The 19,351-nt window shown below is 42.6% G+C and overlaps 2 protein-coding genes across 4 annotated transcripts in view; one reads left to right on the forward strand and one right to left on the reverse strand.

The window, feature by feature from the left end:
• Positions 1-19,351, forward strand: part of LOC114846394 (NACHT, LRR and PYD domains-containing protein 12-like) — an 89,491-nt gene that overhangs the window by 59,442 nt on the left and 10,698 nt on the right. For 2 of the 3 annotated variants that reach the window (XM_055504713.1, XM_055504714.1), the window contains exon 3: positions 5,425-5,598. In XM_055504713.1, coding sequence (XP_055360688.1) covers positions 5,425-5,598 — 174 coding nt within the window. Of the gene's footprint in view, positions 1-1,135; positions 1,215-1,369; positions 1,596-1,841; positions 3,733-4,266; positions 4,438-5,424; positions 5,599-19,351 lie in introns of all 3 variants that reach the window. The other variant, XM_055504715.1, reaches the window with a different exon arrangement.
• On the reverse strand, positions 9,346-10,427 carry LOC114845842 (ubiquitin-conjugating enzyme E2 D4-like). Its single transcript, XM_029134353.3, has 5 exons — positions 10,380-10,427; positions 10,096-10,173; positions 9,736-9,841; positions 9,515-9,608; positions 9,346-9,411 (listed from the first exon to the last, which is right to left on the reverse strand). Exons 1-5 carry the CDS (start codon positions 10,410-10,412, stop codon positions 9,366-9,368), a joined length of 357 nt encoding a protein of 118 aa, XP_028990186.1. The 5' UTR covers positions 10,413-10,427; the 3' UTR covers positions 9,346-9,365.

Here is a 19,351-nt window from a genome sequence, read left to right on the forward strand (position 1 = left end):
ATAGAATAATCGTATTGTTTGTTGTGTTATGGTATGCTAAGTCACAGACTGTCACAAACCGGCTCAGATGAATGTGACAAAGTGGGAGGACACACATAGATTCCAGGGTTCAATGTAATATTTAATTAAAGGTAATCAATTAATTAAAGATGTGTAGGTGAGTAGATCAGTGTGTATGCAGTGCTTGGATGCCAGTGAAGTATAAATGAGTGCCTGGGAGTCAGCAAGAGGCACATGGTGTGTGCAGCAGGTGAGATAGGAGGAGAGAGAGAGCGAGGAGAGGACTGCAGGGCCTTTAATACAGCTCCACCCTCCAGCACAGGTGTGCTGCATTGATGCCAACACAGCTCCACCCCTTTGTCCCTGCAAAAAGAAACACACCCAAACACAAACCGATATAAAGGCAGAGGCCGACACAAAAACACACCACTCATTAGGTGGTGATGTCGTTGTTACATCATTTAGGTGTTTCTCCATCAGGTCCCATCAGAAACAAAGATCTGCTGGACCTGGACCTGGATGATGTGATGATGTTGATGTGAAGGAGAAGCTTTCTTCACTGATCATTAATCAAATCTCCATCCAGCAGTAGCTAAAGCTCTGATCCTGTAGAGGGTCTCATGGGCTTCTCCTCTTCTAATGAAGTGCTGACGTCATAGGAAGCAGCTCATCATCTCTGATCAAATCTGTTTATTGACGTATTTACATGAAGGTTTTGGTCAAATGTCTTGGAGCTTATTCACTTGCAGCAGTAAATTGAAGTTACTACTGGAGACTTTAATTGTGATGTTTTTGCAGTGGAGACGACTGTTTGTCCCCAGTGTCGTCACCAGAGCCGACATCCAACAATGAATGAATGTAGGAAGTAGTTAAATGTTCCTAGTTCAACATATTCTCAATGGAAGCTGCCCAGTACAACCAGTCTGATCCCAGCAGACTCCTGTTAACAATACTTCAGCCTTGTTCAGTGGGAGGCAGAGATATATGTTGTTCAGAGCTGAGACTGAAGCCACTGACAGTAAACCTTCACCACTACAGAGAGTCTCTGACTCACTGCTCACATCCAACATCACTTCATGGACCTTTACCTTGTGTGTGTCACTGTGTGGACTCATTCTTCATGGTTCCTCCACAGAGTGGACCAGCAGAGCTCAGAGGTTCCCAGTGCTCAGTCTGTCCAGCAGCACCAAACACACCTGGACTCCATATTTATGGTCTGTACATGTACAACTACTACTGTTCATCTGTTGTGTTCAATTTCCATGCTGCACTTTTTAGACCAGTGGATTGTCTGTGTGTCCAACATGGATCTGATGTTTGGCTCCATGGTTTTAGTTGGATCAGGTCATTCATTTAGTTTCTGTTCCAGCTGTTGGAGGAAAACATTGTCATGTTTGTGAAGAAGGAGCTGAAGAAGATCCAGAGGGTTCTGAGTCCAGATTACCCAGAATGCTTAGAGAGTCAGAGGGAGGATGAGGAGGAGTTGGGTGGTTATGATGAAGAGCAGAGGAGGAGCAGCAGAGACGCGTTTCTGAAGATCACAGTGAACTTCCTGAGGATGATGAAGCAGGAGGAGCTGGCTGACTGTCTGCAGAGTAAGAGGGTTTATCTCAACATTTAACATCAGAGACACAATCACACATTTACTGATGCGTTGGAGGTTAAGTTGGTTAAATGTGGACCAGAATTTAATAATCACATCAGCAAAGTTCTTCTCTTCACTAGTTCTAGTGTTTCAGGCTGTTTCATTGTGTTTATTAACAGAAAGACTTGATTTAATGAACCATACATTTGTTGACTCCTCACACTTCACTGTCTTCTTTGTGTTTTGTTGGACCCAGATCTGATGGTTCCAGTACCAGAGCCACAGCCCATCACATATTACCAGCAGATGCTTCAATCAAACCTCCAAGACCAGTTTGTGTGTGTGAAACCAGGCTGGTCAGAAGTCGACCAACGTCTGGATGACATCTACACAGAGTTGTACATCACAGCTGGGCCGGATTCACACATCAACACACAGCATGAGGTCCAACAGGTTGAGACGACACAGCAGAAGCAAAGATCAGCAGAGGAGCCAGTGAAGCCCAGTGACCTGTTCAAACATCCCCCTGGTAAATACAGACGCATCAGAACAGTGTTGACCAATGGAATCGCTGGGATTGGAAAAACAGTCCTTGTGAACAAGTTTGTGTTGGACTGGACCCAACAAAGGTCCAATCAAGACGTGCATCTGATTTTCCCCTTCACCTTCCGTCGTCTGAATCCACTGAAGGGACAGAAGTTCAGTTTGTCAAAGCTCATTCATGAATGTATCCCAGAAACTGAGTCCATCAGCCTGGAGGCTCTGAATTACATCTTTACACGTCTACAGTCATCAGGAAACAGCAACTATGACAAGAGCAGCTTCAAACTTCTGTTTGTGTTTGATGGACTGGACGAGAGTCGCCTCCAACTGGACTGTAGCACCAGTGAGAAGGAGACGGGTCAACGTGACGTCACAGAGTCCACCTCAGTGGATGAGCTGCTGACAAACCTCATCAGAGGAGAACTACTACGCTCTGCTCGCATCTGGATCACCACACGGCCTGCAGCAGCCAATCAGATTCATGGAGACTTTGTTGAGGTGGTGACGGAGGTCAGAGGGTTCACTGACCCACAGAAAGAGGAGTACTTCAGAAAGAGATTTACAGATGAGCAGCAGAGCAACAGAATCATGTCCCACATCAAGACGGCACGAAGCCTCCACATCATGTGCCACATCCCAGTCTTCTGCTGGATCACTGCTACGGTTCTGGAGGATCTGCTGGAAACCAGAGAGGGAGGAGAGCTGCCCAAGACCCTGACGGAGATGTACGCAGAGTTCCTGAGGTTTCAGATGGATCGAACTAAAGACAAGTACGGACCAGAACAGAGCAGCAACTACATCAGGTCATTAGCTAAACTGGCTTTTAAGCAGCTGCTAAAGGGAAACTTGATCTTCTATAAGGAAGATCTGAAAGAGAGCGGCATCGATGTCAGTGGAGCCTCAGTGTGTTCAGGAGTGTTCACAGAGATCTTTAAACAGGAGCGGGGGAGGAAAACCAAGGACAAGATGTTCAGCTTTGTTCATCTGAGCGTTCAGGAGTTTCTGGCTGCTGTTCACATGATGCTCTGTTACAACAACGGAAGGATGGAGGAACTGGAGACCTTCCTAAAAGACTCCAAACACACAGAATCTATTTTTAAAAAAATAAAACAGTTGCTTGTTTATCCTTCAACTCACTCATCTCTGGATGTTGTCCTGAGTAGAACCATGTTTAAATCCCTCCTCAGTCCAAGTGGCCACCTGGACCTGTTTGTTCGCTTCCTTCATGGCCTCTGTCTGGAGTCCAACCAGAGAATCTTAGGAGGTTCGCTGGGTCACACAGAGAACAGTCCAGAAACCATCCAGGGAATCATCAAAAACCTGAAGAAGATGAACAGTGATAGAATCTCTCCAGACAGAAGCATCAACATCTTCCACTGTCTGATGGAGATGAACGACCACTCAGTCCATCAGCAGATCCAAGAGTTCCTGAAGTCAGAGAACAGATCAGAGAAGGAACTCTCTGCGATCCAGTGCTCAGCTCTGGCCTACATGCTGCAGATGTCAGAGGAGGTTCTGAATGAGTTGGACCTGAACCAGTACAACACATCAGAGGAGGGACGACAGAGACTGATCCCAGCTGTGAGGAACTGCAGAAAGGCTCAGTAAGTCCAACGTTAATGTGATCATTAATATTCTACATATTCTGCGAAAGAAAGCTGAAGCCTCAGTGTTAAAGAGAAACACTTCACACACAGAATCTAAAAGTTTAGAGTGAAAACATCAACTACTGGTTCCTAGAAAACGTCTTTGTTGAGGATCAGATCAAAGCAGTTGTAAAGTTAGTGAACATCAGGATCTTCTGTCTTTCTTTTTACTGGATTGACTTAAAGCTTCATCGAGCAGAGAAACTTTAGCTCTGAAGAGTTTCTGCGAAAAGCTTTTGACAGTTGACACGTGATCACAGCTGATGGCCTTTTCTTTTAGTGGATGAAGCGTCTGCAACATGTTTCTATGATCTGTCTTTGGTTCTTCTGGTTCTGTCCAGACACACATTGGTTCTAATCTCTGGGATCTGGTGGAAGTGACAGAGCTTCACACTTTGTGATGGATGAGACCAACTGAGCTACAGCGGCTTCAGCATCAACATTCATTAAGTCACTTCACATTTATAGACTTTATATGTTCTGTCATCACAGACTTTCTGGCTGTGGACTCACAGAGACTCACTGTGAAGTTGTGGCCTCAGCTCTGAAGTCCAACCCGTCACATCTGACACATCTGGACCTGAGTAACAACGACCTGCAGGACTCAGTGAAGGTTCTGTGTGCTGGACTGGAGAGTCCTCACTGTCGACTGGAGACTCTGAGGTCAGTGTTTTTCCTCGTTCATGTTTTTCAGCTCATCACTTCAAATGTCTCCATTGAAACTGAAACAGAGACTCATATGTATCAAAAACCTGCAGGAATGATTGACAGGTCTTTATGGCTTTATAAAGTCTATGAAGCTCATGAATAGAAGTTTGTGACGTCTTTTTCTTTAAATGTGACATAGTAGCAGAGACTCAGAGTAAATCGTGTCTCCACATGTTTGAAGGATCTTTAGTGGCGTCTGATTCGTCTTCATCAACAGGCGACACTTCAACCTGTGTGTGATGCTTCCTGTCAGACAATGATGTCACTTTGTAGAGACACAAGCAGGAAACATGAGCATGAATATGAGGCTGCAGACATGTTGCTACAGAAGGTTCTAGGTTCAATGTAGAGGAGAGAACATCCATCTGACAGGGATCAGGACAAATCCGACTCGCAGAACTAAATAGTTGAGTGATGCTCATTAAACACCACAGACAGTGGATGATTACATGGAGGAGGAGCAGAGAGAGGAAATCAATCCCAGCAGCATCACAGAACCACCATCACCTGCAGCAGGAAACACAACTCCATCAAGACGACATGGAACAAACCCACGAATCACAATAAAGACATGTTGAAAAAATGTTGTTGAAGGAGAGAAAATCATGACCACACCATCAGACACTGAATGGTTTCATTTTCATCTTAACTCACATCTTTATCTTTCAGACAAAGTTTCACTCTTTAATCACATATATTAAATGAGACGTGAAATGATTTCAACTCCTCCATCTTTGTTTTACTGGTTGTTAACCAGGTTTGTCAGTATTTGACTCCACTTTCCAGACTCTCATTGTCATGCTGCTGATGATCAGATCACATTTCAAGCAGGAACCTATTAAATAGTTCCTAGTGTTTCTCTTCACTGTACTGTAGATGATCAAATGTGCCTCTAATCCAAACTGTAGTATGTAAGTGTGCTTTAACATTGTGTGTGTTCAGACTGTCAGGCTGTCTGCTCTCAGAGGAAGCTTGTGTCTCTCTGGCCTCAGCTCTGAGCTCCAACCCCTCCCATCTGAGAGAGCTGGACCTGAGCTACAATCATCCAGGAGACTCAGGAGTGGAGCTGCTGTCTGCTGGAGTCAAGGATCCACACTGGAGACTGGACACTCTCAGGTATGGACACAACTACACACAGTGTCTGATGGAGGAGCAAGTAGGGATGTGGAGCTTTATGAACTTAGAACCCAACATTGGAGTGTGTGATAATAAACACATTCAGACTTTGCTTCCTGTGGTGTCACATTAGTTTGGTGGTGACAGAGTGAGACTGAAAGCAGGTGTCTGACACCAAAAGTGATGAAGTGAAATAGAGAAGTCAAAGCTTTTCTCCACGTCACCTCCTGCTCCGTAGATCCGAAGATAAGGATCCAACTCCTTAGTTGTTCCTGAATGTCCATCCCTACATACAAGCCTCCATCTGAACACAATCCTACAACAATGTGTGTGTGAGAGCCATGTAATGTCCATGTCTGCATGTCTCTGACCCCCTCCTCCTTTCAGGGTGGAGCCTGGTGGAGTCCGATACTTGACACCAGGTCTGAGCAAGTGTAAGTGTGTTTTTACTGAGATCAGCAACATTCAACCATCTTCAAACTGTCATGAGTTGTCATCAAACTGATGATAGATCAATAACTGCAGCTGGATTGTGTCTTGTTCTCTCCATCAGATTTCTGTGAACTCATCATCAACACAAACACAGTAAACAGGAAACTACAACTGTCTGACAACAACAGGAAGGTGACACGTGTGGAGGAGGATCAGTTATATCCTGATCATTCAGACAGATTTGACTACTGGCCTCAGCTGCTGTGTAGTAATGGTCTGACTGGTCGCTGTTACTGGGAGGTTGAGTGGAGAGGAGATGTTTATATATCAGTGAGTTACGGAGGAATCAGAAGGAAAGGAAACAGTTATGACTGTTGGTTTGGATACAATGATCAGTCCTGGAGTCTGTTCTGCTCTGATGATGGTTACTGTGTCAGACACAATAACACATTTACATTCATCTCCTCCTCTGTGTCTCACAGAGTATCAGTGTATGTGGACTGTCCTGCTGGTTCTCTGTCCTTCTACAGAGTCTCCTCTGACAAACTGATCCACCTTCACACCTTCATCACCACATTCACTGAACCTCTTTATCCTGGGTTTGGGTTCATGTTCTGTTCTCCTGGTTCCTCAGTGTCTCTGTGTGATGTGTTGTAGTAAAGTTTGATCCTGTCAGAGAAACGTTGTCACTGTTGAACATAGTTCAGTCTGTTCATGTCTGTCTCGTTTTCAGATTCATGTATTAAACCACTTTCTTTCTGAACCAGTTCTGAATGATTCCTTGTGAACCTCTTCCTCCTCCGTCCTTTAAAGATGGAAGCTCTGATTATTGCAGGATCAAATGTTGATGACTTGTTGTGAAGTTGTTTTCCAGTGAATATCAGGATGTTTCAGTTCAACATTTGACAAACTGTGACATCAGAGAAGAATCACTGAGCTGAATGATTGAGAAGCTTCCAGATGTTCACAGATGATTGTTGAATGAAAACTGTTGATTGAATGTTTCTGATCATTTTCTGTCCCTCTAGTAGAAGAGAGCAGCTCAGCCTCACATTAAAGTGCTTCATTTACCTTTAAAAATAAATGATCTCATGTTATAATCACAATATAGAAATGTCCATCACTTTGAACTGTGATTATATTATAACAATCATCATGATGTAACATGAGTCATAATAGATTCAGAGTCACATGATGAACCTCCACATTCTGTATATACTGAAATCATAATGTAATAAAATCTCACCACATCTGGTTCAGAGTGTTTCTGATTCACTTTCCTCTGAATCAGTTGAATCATGTCAGAAGCGTGTTCTGACCCAGTTTCCAGCTGCTCTTTCTCTTCATCCTGCTTTGGTGTAAGTGTCCATCAGTGTGACATGAGTGACTCCCAGCTGGGCTCAGCTGTTCCTACTTCTCTCTCAGGCTGAAGATCCTGGTCACATTCATCCATCAGCTGAAGCTGTTGCTGCTTTTCCATGTTGATTTATCTGCTGGAGGGATTCTTTCCTGGGAGGCTCCCTCACGTTGCTTCTCCTCTGATGGACACAAACTCTCTTTTCTCATTCCATCTATTTCTCTGTGTCCTGAACCCTCTTTTGGTTCCAGTTTGACCTGAGGCCTGTTTTCTCTCCTCATGTCTCATCTCCAGCTCTGATCTTCCTCATCCTCATTTGTGCTTTACCACCAACATCTGTCTGTGTCTGTGATGTAGAACAAGATGTTTGCAGCAGCTTGTGTGTGAATTCTTGGTCATGTGTGTTTCTAAGTATGAGCATAGTTTGCTTATGCAGACAAATGTTTTTATTCAATCACTAATATTTTTCTTAACGTTTCCTCTGCAGGTGTAATGGAGAATTACATGTGTTCACTGATAATGATTTGTTCTGCCCCAACATTGTGTTGCATTCACTAATTGTTTTGTCTCATTATTCGTCTGTGGATCACCAAATTCACGCGTCATCATGGAAAACTGAAGTGACAATAAAAGGGCAGCGTATTTCACAGAGGCGGAGTTTGAGGTTTTAATGCTGGCGTATGAGGAATTCAAGACGATTATTATCAGAAGAAGCAAAAAAGCTGCATCGGTGAAAGAAACATAGTTGGCAAAAAATAAACTAAAACTAAACTAACTAAATGCCTGAGTTTATTTAATTACCCTTAATTTGTTGCCCTCTCCTCTTTTATTGCAATGGAATATTAAACATAACTTCCTCGTCGTTTGTACTATTAATTCTATAAGATGCGAATAATATTGGATTATAGTAATATTCTTACAAGGTGTTACTCTTCAGTAAAAGTACACAGATCTTTGTGAAGTTTTAATGTACTACCTTTAATACAAGGACGTTGTAATGAAAGCAAAACTAATACTGCTTTTTAGCATTAGATGCCAGTTTAAGCTCATAATTTTTTTAAATACACAGTAAACGTACACTGATCTTTATTAGGCGACAGTTTTTCTATACATGCAATATTTTCTTTCGTAGTTTTCCATATTTTGAACAAATCAGACTTCTCATTATGAAAAGAAAAAGTCGCGACGAGCGTGTTTTGTGCCGTGCTGTAAAGCGCCTAATACGGGCGCAAGACGTTTTTGAAGCGCTGCTGGCTGAACGACGGAGGAACGAACGACGGCTCACTTGACCGCAGTTCAAAACGGACACGTCCTGCTCAGTAACCTCCGAAACGAACTTACCCAGAAATATAACCTGCTCCGGAGCAGGCTATGTTCAGAGAGTAAGTTTCTATAGTTGTATTGTTTCTATAGTTATAGTTGTGTATAGTTCAATGTTTATGTTTACGATAAACATTGCATATCTGGCAACACTGGTGGAAGTCAAACTTTTTTCTTCCTTCATATCTGGCGCCCCCTGGATGTACGGCGCCCTTAGCGTTTGCCTCTACTCCCTATGACACAGGCCTGCATTTATTATAAAGATTCTTCAAGCATCTGTACAAGGTTTGTTGCTGAATGACACATACAGGGATTAACATGCTACATTTCCCACGTTTTATTTAAAAAACAGCCAATGGCATAGTTTGTTATAAATGTTTTTAAATAAAATGTACTTGATGAAAGACAAAGTTTAATGGACAAATTAACGCTTCATGGAGTCAGGCAAATTTTCTTATCTGCTCTAGAGTAAAAATCCCCTGCATTGTTTGTACATGTTATAGTCTCAGATTAATAATAATAATGTTGATGACAGTACAGGTTTATGGACTTTACCTAACATTATTAAATGATTCCATGCTATCATTTACAGTGTGTTCTGACTTTAAAAAAGGAAGGGAAAAGAAAACTTCTCAGCGAGTTTCTTTTAGATGAGTCTTCACATGGCATATTTCTGGGTCCATTCCTTTGCTAGTTTATTGTATCTGAGGAGGAAAGAGTACACAATTAAGTGTGAACAAAGTAGTGTGACCTGATGCTGACACTAGTGGACAGTGGAGCATCACCTGAGTGACTGTGTATACTCACTTGTCTTTGTCATTCTTGTAGATGTGTGCTATGTCTGGAACCAAGGGATCATCTGGGTTTGGATCACAAAGCAGTGAACATATAGACAATAAAACTGCAATGAAAAGGAATTCAGAATTAGTTAACATAGAGATAATGATATAATGCAATGACACACAATCTGGAGTAAAATTGTTGCTGTGTTGTAAAACGTATGTAGTGAGTGAAAGAACACACTTTACCTTTAGACACTGTTAGTGCTGGAGACCACTGCGACCGTAGAATGTCCAAACAGATACTGCCGTTGCTGTTTATATTTGGGTGATAAATCTTTGTTGTAAACGCTACCTGTAAAAAAACAGACACATTCACTGTAACACATGTTCTTCAGACTGTGTTTCAAGTCTTAATCTCATATCTTATTAGAATATATTTATGTGAGTGTGTATGTCTTAAATTTTACAAACGTAACCAATGTTAGCATAGGTGTATAGAGCGTGTTCACTGAATCTAAAAGAACATAACAGAAGATTTAAAATATAAGAAAATTAAGAGTTTAAGAGGTGACAGGACAGATCTGGAAGCAGACTAGTTCTTCTTACCTTTGGTGGCTTGAACGGGTAATCAGTAGGGAAGTGGATTGTGAGAAAAAATACTCCTCCTTGGTACGGACTGTCACCCTGAAGACAAACCAGGCAGTTTTGTTAGTAAAACATATCCCACTTGATAGAATTAATTTAAGTCTATTTTCACAGTGAAGAGGCATCGTTCTACAAAGGAAAACGGATGAAGACTTATAATTACTTTTTTTTCAATACCGGAAACACAATTAAAACCAGATTGGATTTTTTTCGTTAATAAGGCCTTAAGTGATGGTGATACTCACTGGACCCATTATGGTGGCCTGCCAATGAAACATGGCAAGTAATAAGGAAAACACAGAAGCTTCACTCAGTCATAATTCATTAGAGCTTCATGTTCCCTTTGGCAGCTTTAATTCCTATGATTAGCGCACACAGGTGCTTGTCTACCTGTCATCTCATCATTTGAACCTGCACAAATCAGTGAGTAGATCAAGAACTGTGTATTGTCTTTCTTGATATTAATTCGATCTTTAATGTGTCAATAAACATGAAGTCAGCAATAGTCCTGACTACAGTCCAAACTAGACTCCTCAGATCATGAGGTAGTAACACCTGACTGTAACCAGGAGAAGATGCAGGTCTTCAGAAGGAGGGTTTTAGTTAAACTACCAGGGGCCGTTTCAAGAAGGAGGTTTTGTTCAAACTCTGAGTTTATTAACCCTGAAATGAGGAAAACTCAGAGTTTTTGGTTTCAGAAAGCAGGGTTACTTAAACCCGTAAAGCGGGGAAAGTTAAACACGTTTCAAGAAGAGAGGTAATTGAAACTCAGAGTCAGTTACTATGGCAACTTACTCTTACACTTATTGGGGAAACCCAGAGTTTCCTTTGGTCTCTGCCCCTTTAAAGTGAACACTGTTTAAATACCTTGTTTAATCTTTCAGTGCATTCATAGATTTCACCTGTTTCCTTCGCACAGAGACAAAAATGGCACGTCCATTTCTGGACAATTCTGTAGATGAGGAGACTGTATTAATTCACAGGGCATTGAATTTACACCGCGGGAGGATTTTGACGCCACAAGTTATCACGGTTTACACTATGTTTATGGTTTTAGTTTGATAACACTTCCGTTTCTGTTCATATCACGTCAGTTTCTGATTTACTTCCGTTTCTCATTACACACACCAGTTAGTCATCAGTAATCACTCGGTATTTAAGCTCCAGTAGTCACCTGAACCAGTTGCCAGATTGTTGCGTGTACTCACCACTACCCAGCGTTACCTTACCTTACGCATGCATATTTATTTGAGCGGTACCGTTTTTCTGGAGACTCCATAACATATATCAATAATCTTATCCACCCATACATCAGACACATCACCTATCGTGGCCGTGCTCTTACATCCGAGCAGATTCATTATGTTACGTTACAATGTACTGCAAACGGTAGTTCCCTTTATAACATTGGAGATGCTGAGCACATTAGTGAAGCCACTGTATGTAGAATAGTTCGACCTCAGGCGCTTTCCTTGACACAAACTCCTCAGAGCCATTAAAGAGGAGTTTCACAGGAATGCAGGTATGTGGTATTTAATTGGTTTCAGTGAGGCTAATCTGAAAAATGATTATCATAACATCTTGCTGTGACCTCTGGAAATAAAATAATAAATGTGCAGGTGCACTGACTACTCTTTCTAATGGTCAAAGACTACGTCACCATACAATAACTGATGTATGATTTTTTGCACCCCCAAGATCATATGTGATGCTGTACATATTATCACAAACGTGGAGGCCAAGTGGCCCAGCTCTGTTCATGACTCGTGAATATATCGTGAGTTAAGAGAGAGCCAAAAGCATGAAAACTATCTTAAAATTATATGAAACAGAACCCCACCGGAATATTTGTCTTGGCGTTTCATTAATGTTACACATGATGACATGTGGGATCAAATGGCCATAGACATGTTGTTAGCAGAGAAAGGAGGCGTTTGTGTTATGTTCCGAGAGGCATGTTGTACTTACATCCCGAATAACACTGATTCTAATGGTACTGTGGCGAAGGCGCTCCACGGCCTTGAGTCTCAGCTAACTCTGGTATAGGTTCCTCTCCTTGGAATTGGCTAGACGAAATGTCTGGAAAATGGAAATCTGTTCTCATGTCCACAGCTGTTTCCTTTATCATTGTGATGGCTGTGATTTTCTTGCTTGGTTGTTGTATTATCCCACTGGTTAGAGGTCTCGTCATGCGTGCGGCCTCAGCAACACTCTCGTATCAAATGGCACAATGCACTATGTCCAGAAACTAAGTCACTTAATGAATTTGATGATGATCTTGGTTTCACTAATGATGATGACGATGATGCTGAGACTACAATAGGCAATTACTTTATTGTGAAAATCTTTTTTATTTTTTCGTAAGTTACCTGCATTGTATGTGAAGGTGTATTTTTGAATCTTCATGAGTTAATACACTGACTGTTTCATTTGCAAGGGTATTTTATTATCACAAAATGTGATGTTTGAATAATGTGTAATCAAAAGGGGGGAGTGTTATGGGAAAAATTGTTTCTTCCTTATTCTATGCAGTTATTATATGATTTATGACTTATGTTCTGCAATTAATATCTCATGTTTTCTCTTACATCAGTTTTATTTATTTGACATTTCACCTACATTGTTCAATACTGTAGTTGTCTCTGCCTGATAGACTCTGGACTCTAGCTCCCAAACCGAGGGCCGGGGAGTTGTGTCTCTGTCTGTTGAGACTTAGCGCTCCTTCCTCTCTGATAGTCAGACGCCAGGGATGCAGGTGTGAGAATGTAAACATCTCCACACTTGGCGACAGGGATGAGATGGTGCATGCAGTCTGATTGGGCTACACAGACGTTCCACCGTAGTCGGACAGAGGGGTTAAAAGGCAGAAGCAACTTGAGGATTGTGGTCTTTTTGCATCACACCTTCGTGGTGTGTGCACTGATCTCCCCAGCTGGTTCGGGAGCCTAGGCGACCCAATCCCTGGATAACCAGTCTGGCTATTGGGACATGGAATCTTACTGTACGTACTGGGGGGGAGGAGCCTGAGCTTGTGCAGGAGATCGAGCGGTACCGGCTAGAAATAGTCAAGCTCACCTCCACACATAGCCTGGGCTCTGGAACCCAACTCCTTGAGAGGGGCTGGACCCTCTTCTACTCTGGAGTTGCCCGTGGTGAGAGGCGGTGGGCTGGTGTGGGCTTGCTCATAGCTCCCCGGGCTGAACTGGTTTCATGTTCTGTCAGGACAAAAACCTGGTTCCATAGAGAACTGATGAGGTGTCTGTACCTGTCTGAGCCTGTGTGACTCCTACTGAGGAATGTGGCTCCTACTCTGTGTGATGAAGGCTACATGCTACCTGTGCAGCTCAGTGTGTTCACAGACACTTGACTTCAGGAGCAGAGAGAGTCCAGTGTCACTAAGTACTGACTACACATACTGTGTTTGGACCAGTTCCACTCATTTAGTCAGTAAAGTCAAAGGTTTTAGGTCTAAACTGACGTAAACACAAGAGTTCAGAGCTGTGTGTATCAGAGGATCCCAGGTTTCCACAGAACCAGTCCGGTTGTTGGTTCAGGTGAATAACCTGACTCTTTACGCAGAGAAGATCCATCACATGTGAGAAGAGAGAACAACAGGAGGATTCCCCTGAACAAACACAGGAAGCTTCTCCACCTTGTTTCCATCTTTATTGCATCTCACTTCTTTCACGTTACACGATGAGTCTGTAAAGTCGAGTGTGAAATCTGCAGAGTGTTCAACTCAGTGAGAAGAGACCAACATCATGATAAAGAACCATGATTAACTCTAGATTAGACTCTAGAACACAGTTATTTCACTTACAATAAGTATTTATGTGCAGAAATAATGAAAACATATCAAAAGGCAGCACAGACAGTGCAGGTTCAACAGCTTGGTTCTACTTTTCCATCCTCCCTGTACATCTGGTTCTGAAACACACACTAATAGTAGAACTTCACATGGACGACAAACAGTCAGTTTAACAGTATCAGTGAACAGGTTGAACTCCTCCTCTGCTTCTTCCCTCTGTGATGGAGCTGCACTTCTACAAACAATGTCCTTCCTGTTTCTGAAGCATTTCAGGAACAAGAACAGGGCAAACCTGGATCAGCTGATTGTCTCCTAAAGAAGAAGAGCATCAGTCAAAGGGTCCAGTCGATGGATGGACTCATTCAAACATTCTAAGAAGGAACCGTGACCTCTGCTGCCTTCTCCACCTGTACACAATCTATGAAGACACTTTCTCACAGCTCATTGAATCATAACGCATATTACTTATTGTATAATCCTTTATTTTACAGTATCAATACCCTGCTTAACTCGTTACCTGACACTGTAACTGATGTAAACATGAAATAGTGGAACAAACGCTTGGTTCAATTTCCTTCTTCTTCTTCTTCTTCTTCTTCTTCTTCTTCTTCTTCTTCTTCTTCTTCTTCTTCTTCTTCTTCTTTCTTCTTCTTCTTCTTCTTCTTCTTCTTCTTCTTCTTCTTCTTCTTTGCTCTGATTGACCATAAAACAGCATATTTTAAGTAAATCAGATAACATTGACTTGAACACTACAGATTTATTAGATTAGTCCCAGCAGCTGCTAAGTTACTAAGAACAGAATATAACATGTTGGAAACATCTGATAGTTTGGATCTCTGTCATCCTGTAACGTTGCTGCTTTATTACTCTGCTGCTTCAAATCTCCTGGTTTCTTGTAAACTGGGAGGGGGCGGAGCCTCCGTGATCACGTGATCCAGGGACAGGAGCGAACACCGAAGGTGTTCAGTGAGTTCATACTCCATTTAGAGAGAACAGAGCAGAAGGAAAAGTTAAATAAACACCAGAAGGAAGAGGAATAAACGTTGAGGAGGTGAGTGTTTAACAACATTACTGTTACTGAGTCTGTTTCTTAATGTAGAGGAAGAAGAGACACGATCTACTTCTGTCAAACGAACACTGACAAGAGCCGAATGTGAGGAGTTGATGGTGTTCATCGTCTGTTTTTGCTTGTTGTTTTTCAGTACGGTCAAATGCGCGATTCGTGCGATACTTACAGTAACAGTGTTGCGATCGCAGAGAAGCACCGAGAGACTCACTCTAGTGAACAAGGGAGATGATATTAGAGCAAACGTCCTAAAGAAAAATACTGTACACTGCAAAATATGAAAAGTGATGGAATTTACTGTGTATGTTTGGAAATATTTATAATAAGTAACTCGTGAAATGTATAAAAACACAACTGGCCTCTATTCTAAAACTTGGCTTAGAAATCAAATCAGTTCCTCAAAGTAGTAGAACATTTTTTCTTCAAAGTACTACTTCATGGAGTACTACCTCAGCAAATAGCATACAATTTTACTGCATCATTTTGGAATAATCAATTACTAAAACATCTTACAGTACACAATGGTAAAACTATTGACTGAACTCAGTAAACTTCACATAGCAGGTGTTTAGCTCTGGATCTGTGGCTTTTTCAGAAGATGAGTGTTTGTGTGGAGGAAGAGGACGGAGCAGAGTCTCCAGGATCCAGATGTGTGACTATGAAGAATGACTGGTCTACATGTGAGCCTTCATCATTCAGTCCTAAACCTGGAGCCTCAGACACAAAGTAAGAACTGATCCAAACTCACTGATATGAATCATTGTTGGTTTATAATCTGACTGTATGAATTTCCAGGATGTTCATGTACTTCTGGATCAACTTCATGTGTGTGGACGTGATTATTAAGATAAACAATGAAACAACTGATGACACACAGAGAAATTATTTGTTTGGTCTCAGCAGTCAATCACAGAACAGCTGGAATCTGGTCTGAGAACTGATCCCAAGTGTGAAACGTCCTGATGAGCTGCAGTAGCAGCAGTAGTTGTTGTAGTTGTGTGTTGTAGTTGTAGTTGTGAACTGACCTGATGGAGGGTGAAGACAAAAATGTTGTGCTCATAGAACCATGGCCTCAGATTTGGAGGAACTGATTCTCATCCCAGCCGCTTCACTCAGCTGCAAACCGCACCAGCGTACGCTGGATGTCCTGGCCCGATGAAGCCAACAGGACAACATCATCTGCAAAAAGCAGATATGCTATCCTGTGGTCCCCAAACCAGACCCCCTCCGGCCCCTGGCTGCGCCTAGAAATTCTGTCCATAAAAATAATGAACAGAACCGGCGAACAAAGCTCCTGCTCCGGTTATACAGAGACTGAACAGCCGTTAGCAAAGAGCCTTGGATTCCATACTCCCTGAGCACCCCCCACAGAATGTCACGAGGGACGAGGACGAATGCCTTCTCCAGTTCCACAAAACACATGTAGACTGGTTGGGCAAACTCCCACAAACCCTCAAGCACCCTGCTGAGGGTATAAAGCTGGTCCAGCGTTCCACGACCACATTGTTCCTCCTGTATCCGAGGTTAGACTATTGGCCGAATTCTCCTCTCCAGTACCCTGGCATAGACTTTCCCAGGGAGGCTGAGAAGTGTGATCCCCCTGTAGTTGGAACACACTCTCCGAGGAGCTTACAAACTACCTCGGTGACCTCAGTCTGGTTGATGGGCAAGTTCACCTCTGAGTCCCCTGCCTCTGCTTCCTCAGCAGAAGGCATGTCGAAGGGGTTGAGGAGATCCTCAAAGTGCTACTTCCACCGTCCAATAACATCCCCAGTTGAGGTCAACAGCTCCCCTCCTCTACTGAAAACAGAGTTGGTAAAGGACTGCTTCCCCCTCCTGAGGCGTCGACAGAGGCCGAGCGATAGTCCTCTTCTATGGCCTCCCTGAACTCCTCCAGGCCCGAGTTTTTGCCTCCACAACGGCACGGGCTGCAGCACGCTTGGCCTGTCGGTACCTATCAGGTGCCCCAGGAGTCCCACAGGTCAACCAGACCTGGTAGGACTCCTTCTTCAGCTTGATGGCTTCCTATACCTCTGGCGTCCACCACTGGGTTCGGGAATTACCACCACGACAGGCACCGGAGACCCTGCGTCCACAGCTCCGAACGGCCGCGTTGACGATGGAGACGGAGAACATGGTCCACTCGGACTCTGTCTCCACCCTCCCGCAGAATCTGGTCGAATCTCTCCCGGAGGTGTGAGTTAAAGGTCCGTCTGACAGAGGGTTCAGACAGACGTTCCCAACAGCCCCTAACGATACGTTTGGGCCTGCCAAGTCGTTCCAGCCTCCTTCCCTGCCAGCGGATCCTACTCACCACCAGGTGGTGATCCGTTGACAGCTCAGCCCCTCTCTTCACCCGAGTGTCCAAAACATATTGCTGAAGCAAGGTGAAACGACTACAAAGTCTATCATTGACCTCCAGCCTAGGGTGTCCTGGTGCCATGTGCACCAATGGACACCCTTATGTTATGTGCCTAGCAAGTCCAATAACATAACACCATTCGGGTTCAGATCAGGGAGGCTGTTCATCCCAATCACGCCTTTCCAGGTATCACTATCGTTGCCACGTGGGCATTAAAATCTCCCAGAACAACGATGGGGTCCCCAGTTGGAGCTCTTTCCAACACTCCCTCCAGAGACCCCAAGAAGGCCAGGTATTTCACACTCACTGTTGTTTGTGCTTACGCTCCTAACGGTAGTGATCTACAGTATCCCCCACCCGAAGGTGCAGGGAAGCGACCCTCTCACACTATGGATTTCTTGCAAGAGCCTGTAACCTGCTCAAAATCTTTAGTTCATCTCTCAAATCTAAGTTTTTATGTCATTGAACATGTCAGTGCCATCATAGTGTCAAGTCCTTGAGTCATTGTCTACGAACAAGACAATCAAATTACTTTTCTGGTTCTGACATAAACTACTGTATGGCTAAAGTTTGGATGACAATTACTGTAAGATGTAAGTTACACCTTTTTGTTTGATTGCAAGAGACTGGACAATGGCAGCCAGGAGGGTCATTTGTGTATGTGGCTGGCAATCATAAACTAAATCTCCTTGCTGTGAAAAATTCCTCAATAGGGTTAAAGTTTTTCTCAGTCGCTATAGTACAATTCTCAGATCAGAATTGAAGTTTGCAAATATAAAGACCTCTCTTCTTCAGGGATGATATCTGTGTAGAGAGTTTTTAGAAAGGTGATAGGATGCTCTGTGTTGTATGGACCAATTATGGGAATATACAATATATAATATATACAATATAATAGAGATGTATAGAAATATGTTTGCCACATTATGATAACCATTTTGCAATTAATGACTTATACGATGAACAAATGACTAGATGTTTTGAGGAGTAAGACTATTGCACAGTGAACTATATAATACATTTTGATCAACATGACATACTGTTGATAATAAACAACTGATAATGTAGCAAAGAGCAGGGAATTGTACATAATTATTCGAATGGAATTACCAAAGCAGCTGCAACTTGTTCAAAGAAGTAAGAAACTGCTTATATGATGTGCAAAATTGACATCATGATGTAAAGATTAAACAAATAGTTTTGAGAATTTCATTCTGAGCTTGTACTAAAGCGACTGAGAAAAACTGTAACCTCTTTCTATGGCTTTGGTGAAATGTCTCTCTGGACCAATAGAATTGTTCGTGCCACCTTATCTCACCGTGAGGGAGAATATTGACATTCTCACTTCTGCATCATCGTGTCTTGTTATCAGAAGGAAGGAACACCAAGCTTTGAAAACAAGATGCATTCCGTTTTACAGCCTTGGGTCTGATCAGAAAAAGAAATCAGAAAGGATGGAGCCAGAGATCAGGGTGTAAATGACAGACAAATATAAACTATTAGTCAGTCAAATGGAACATCATGTACGACAGGACACAAGAGATTAGTTGTTTGTGTAAGAATGTGTGGAATCTAACCAGCACATGATGACCTTGTTGAATAAGAAGAAGCACAATTTTCCTATCACAACATCTGTGTCTCAAACACCACTTGACTACAGATATTTTTGTAAAGACCAGGCTTCCTGTGGCTGCTCTGCCTGTAAAGCATAAATCTCTATTGATTTTCAACCCACTTATAACATCACTGTCCACTGAGGGTCACTTATCTTTAACTCTAACGTTAAGAACACAGAAAATATTATTTTTCCCATGAGCCTCAGCTGCTTGAGGCGGGTCTAAGCCCCTGGACAATATCTACACTATCTTAGATAAAGTGTAAGTGTTATGTTTTACACCTACAGTAAGATATATCACAATTTTACATGGATAAAAATACAGATAATGTGCTGATTATAGATGGGTTTATGTACAGAGGTTCA

Source organism: Betta splendens, chromosome 19 (genome assembly GCF_900634795.4).
Source record: "Betta splendens chromosome 19, fBetSpl5.4, whole genome shotgun sequence".
In the NCBI taxonomy this organism is placed as follows: domain Eukaryota; kingdom Metazoa; phylum Chordata; class Actinopteri; order Anabantiformes; family Osphronemidae; genus Betta; species Betta splendens.

Excerpts from the sequence above, each read along its gene's own strand:
- LOC114845842 (XM_029134353.3), bottom strand. The coding sequence starts at position 10,412 with ATGTTTCATTGGCAGGCCACCATAATGGGTCCA. Across the intron at positions 9,842-10,095 it reads ACCCGTTCAAGCCACCAAAG|GTAGCGTTTACAACAAAGAT; the intron begins GTAAGAAGAACT and ends GTTTTTTTACAG. Across the intron at positions 9,609-9,735 it reads AGCACTAACAGTGTCTAAAG|TTTTATTGTCTATATGTTCA; the intron begins GTAAAGTGTGTT and ends TTTTCATTGCAG.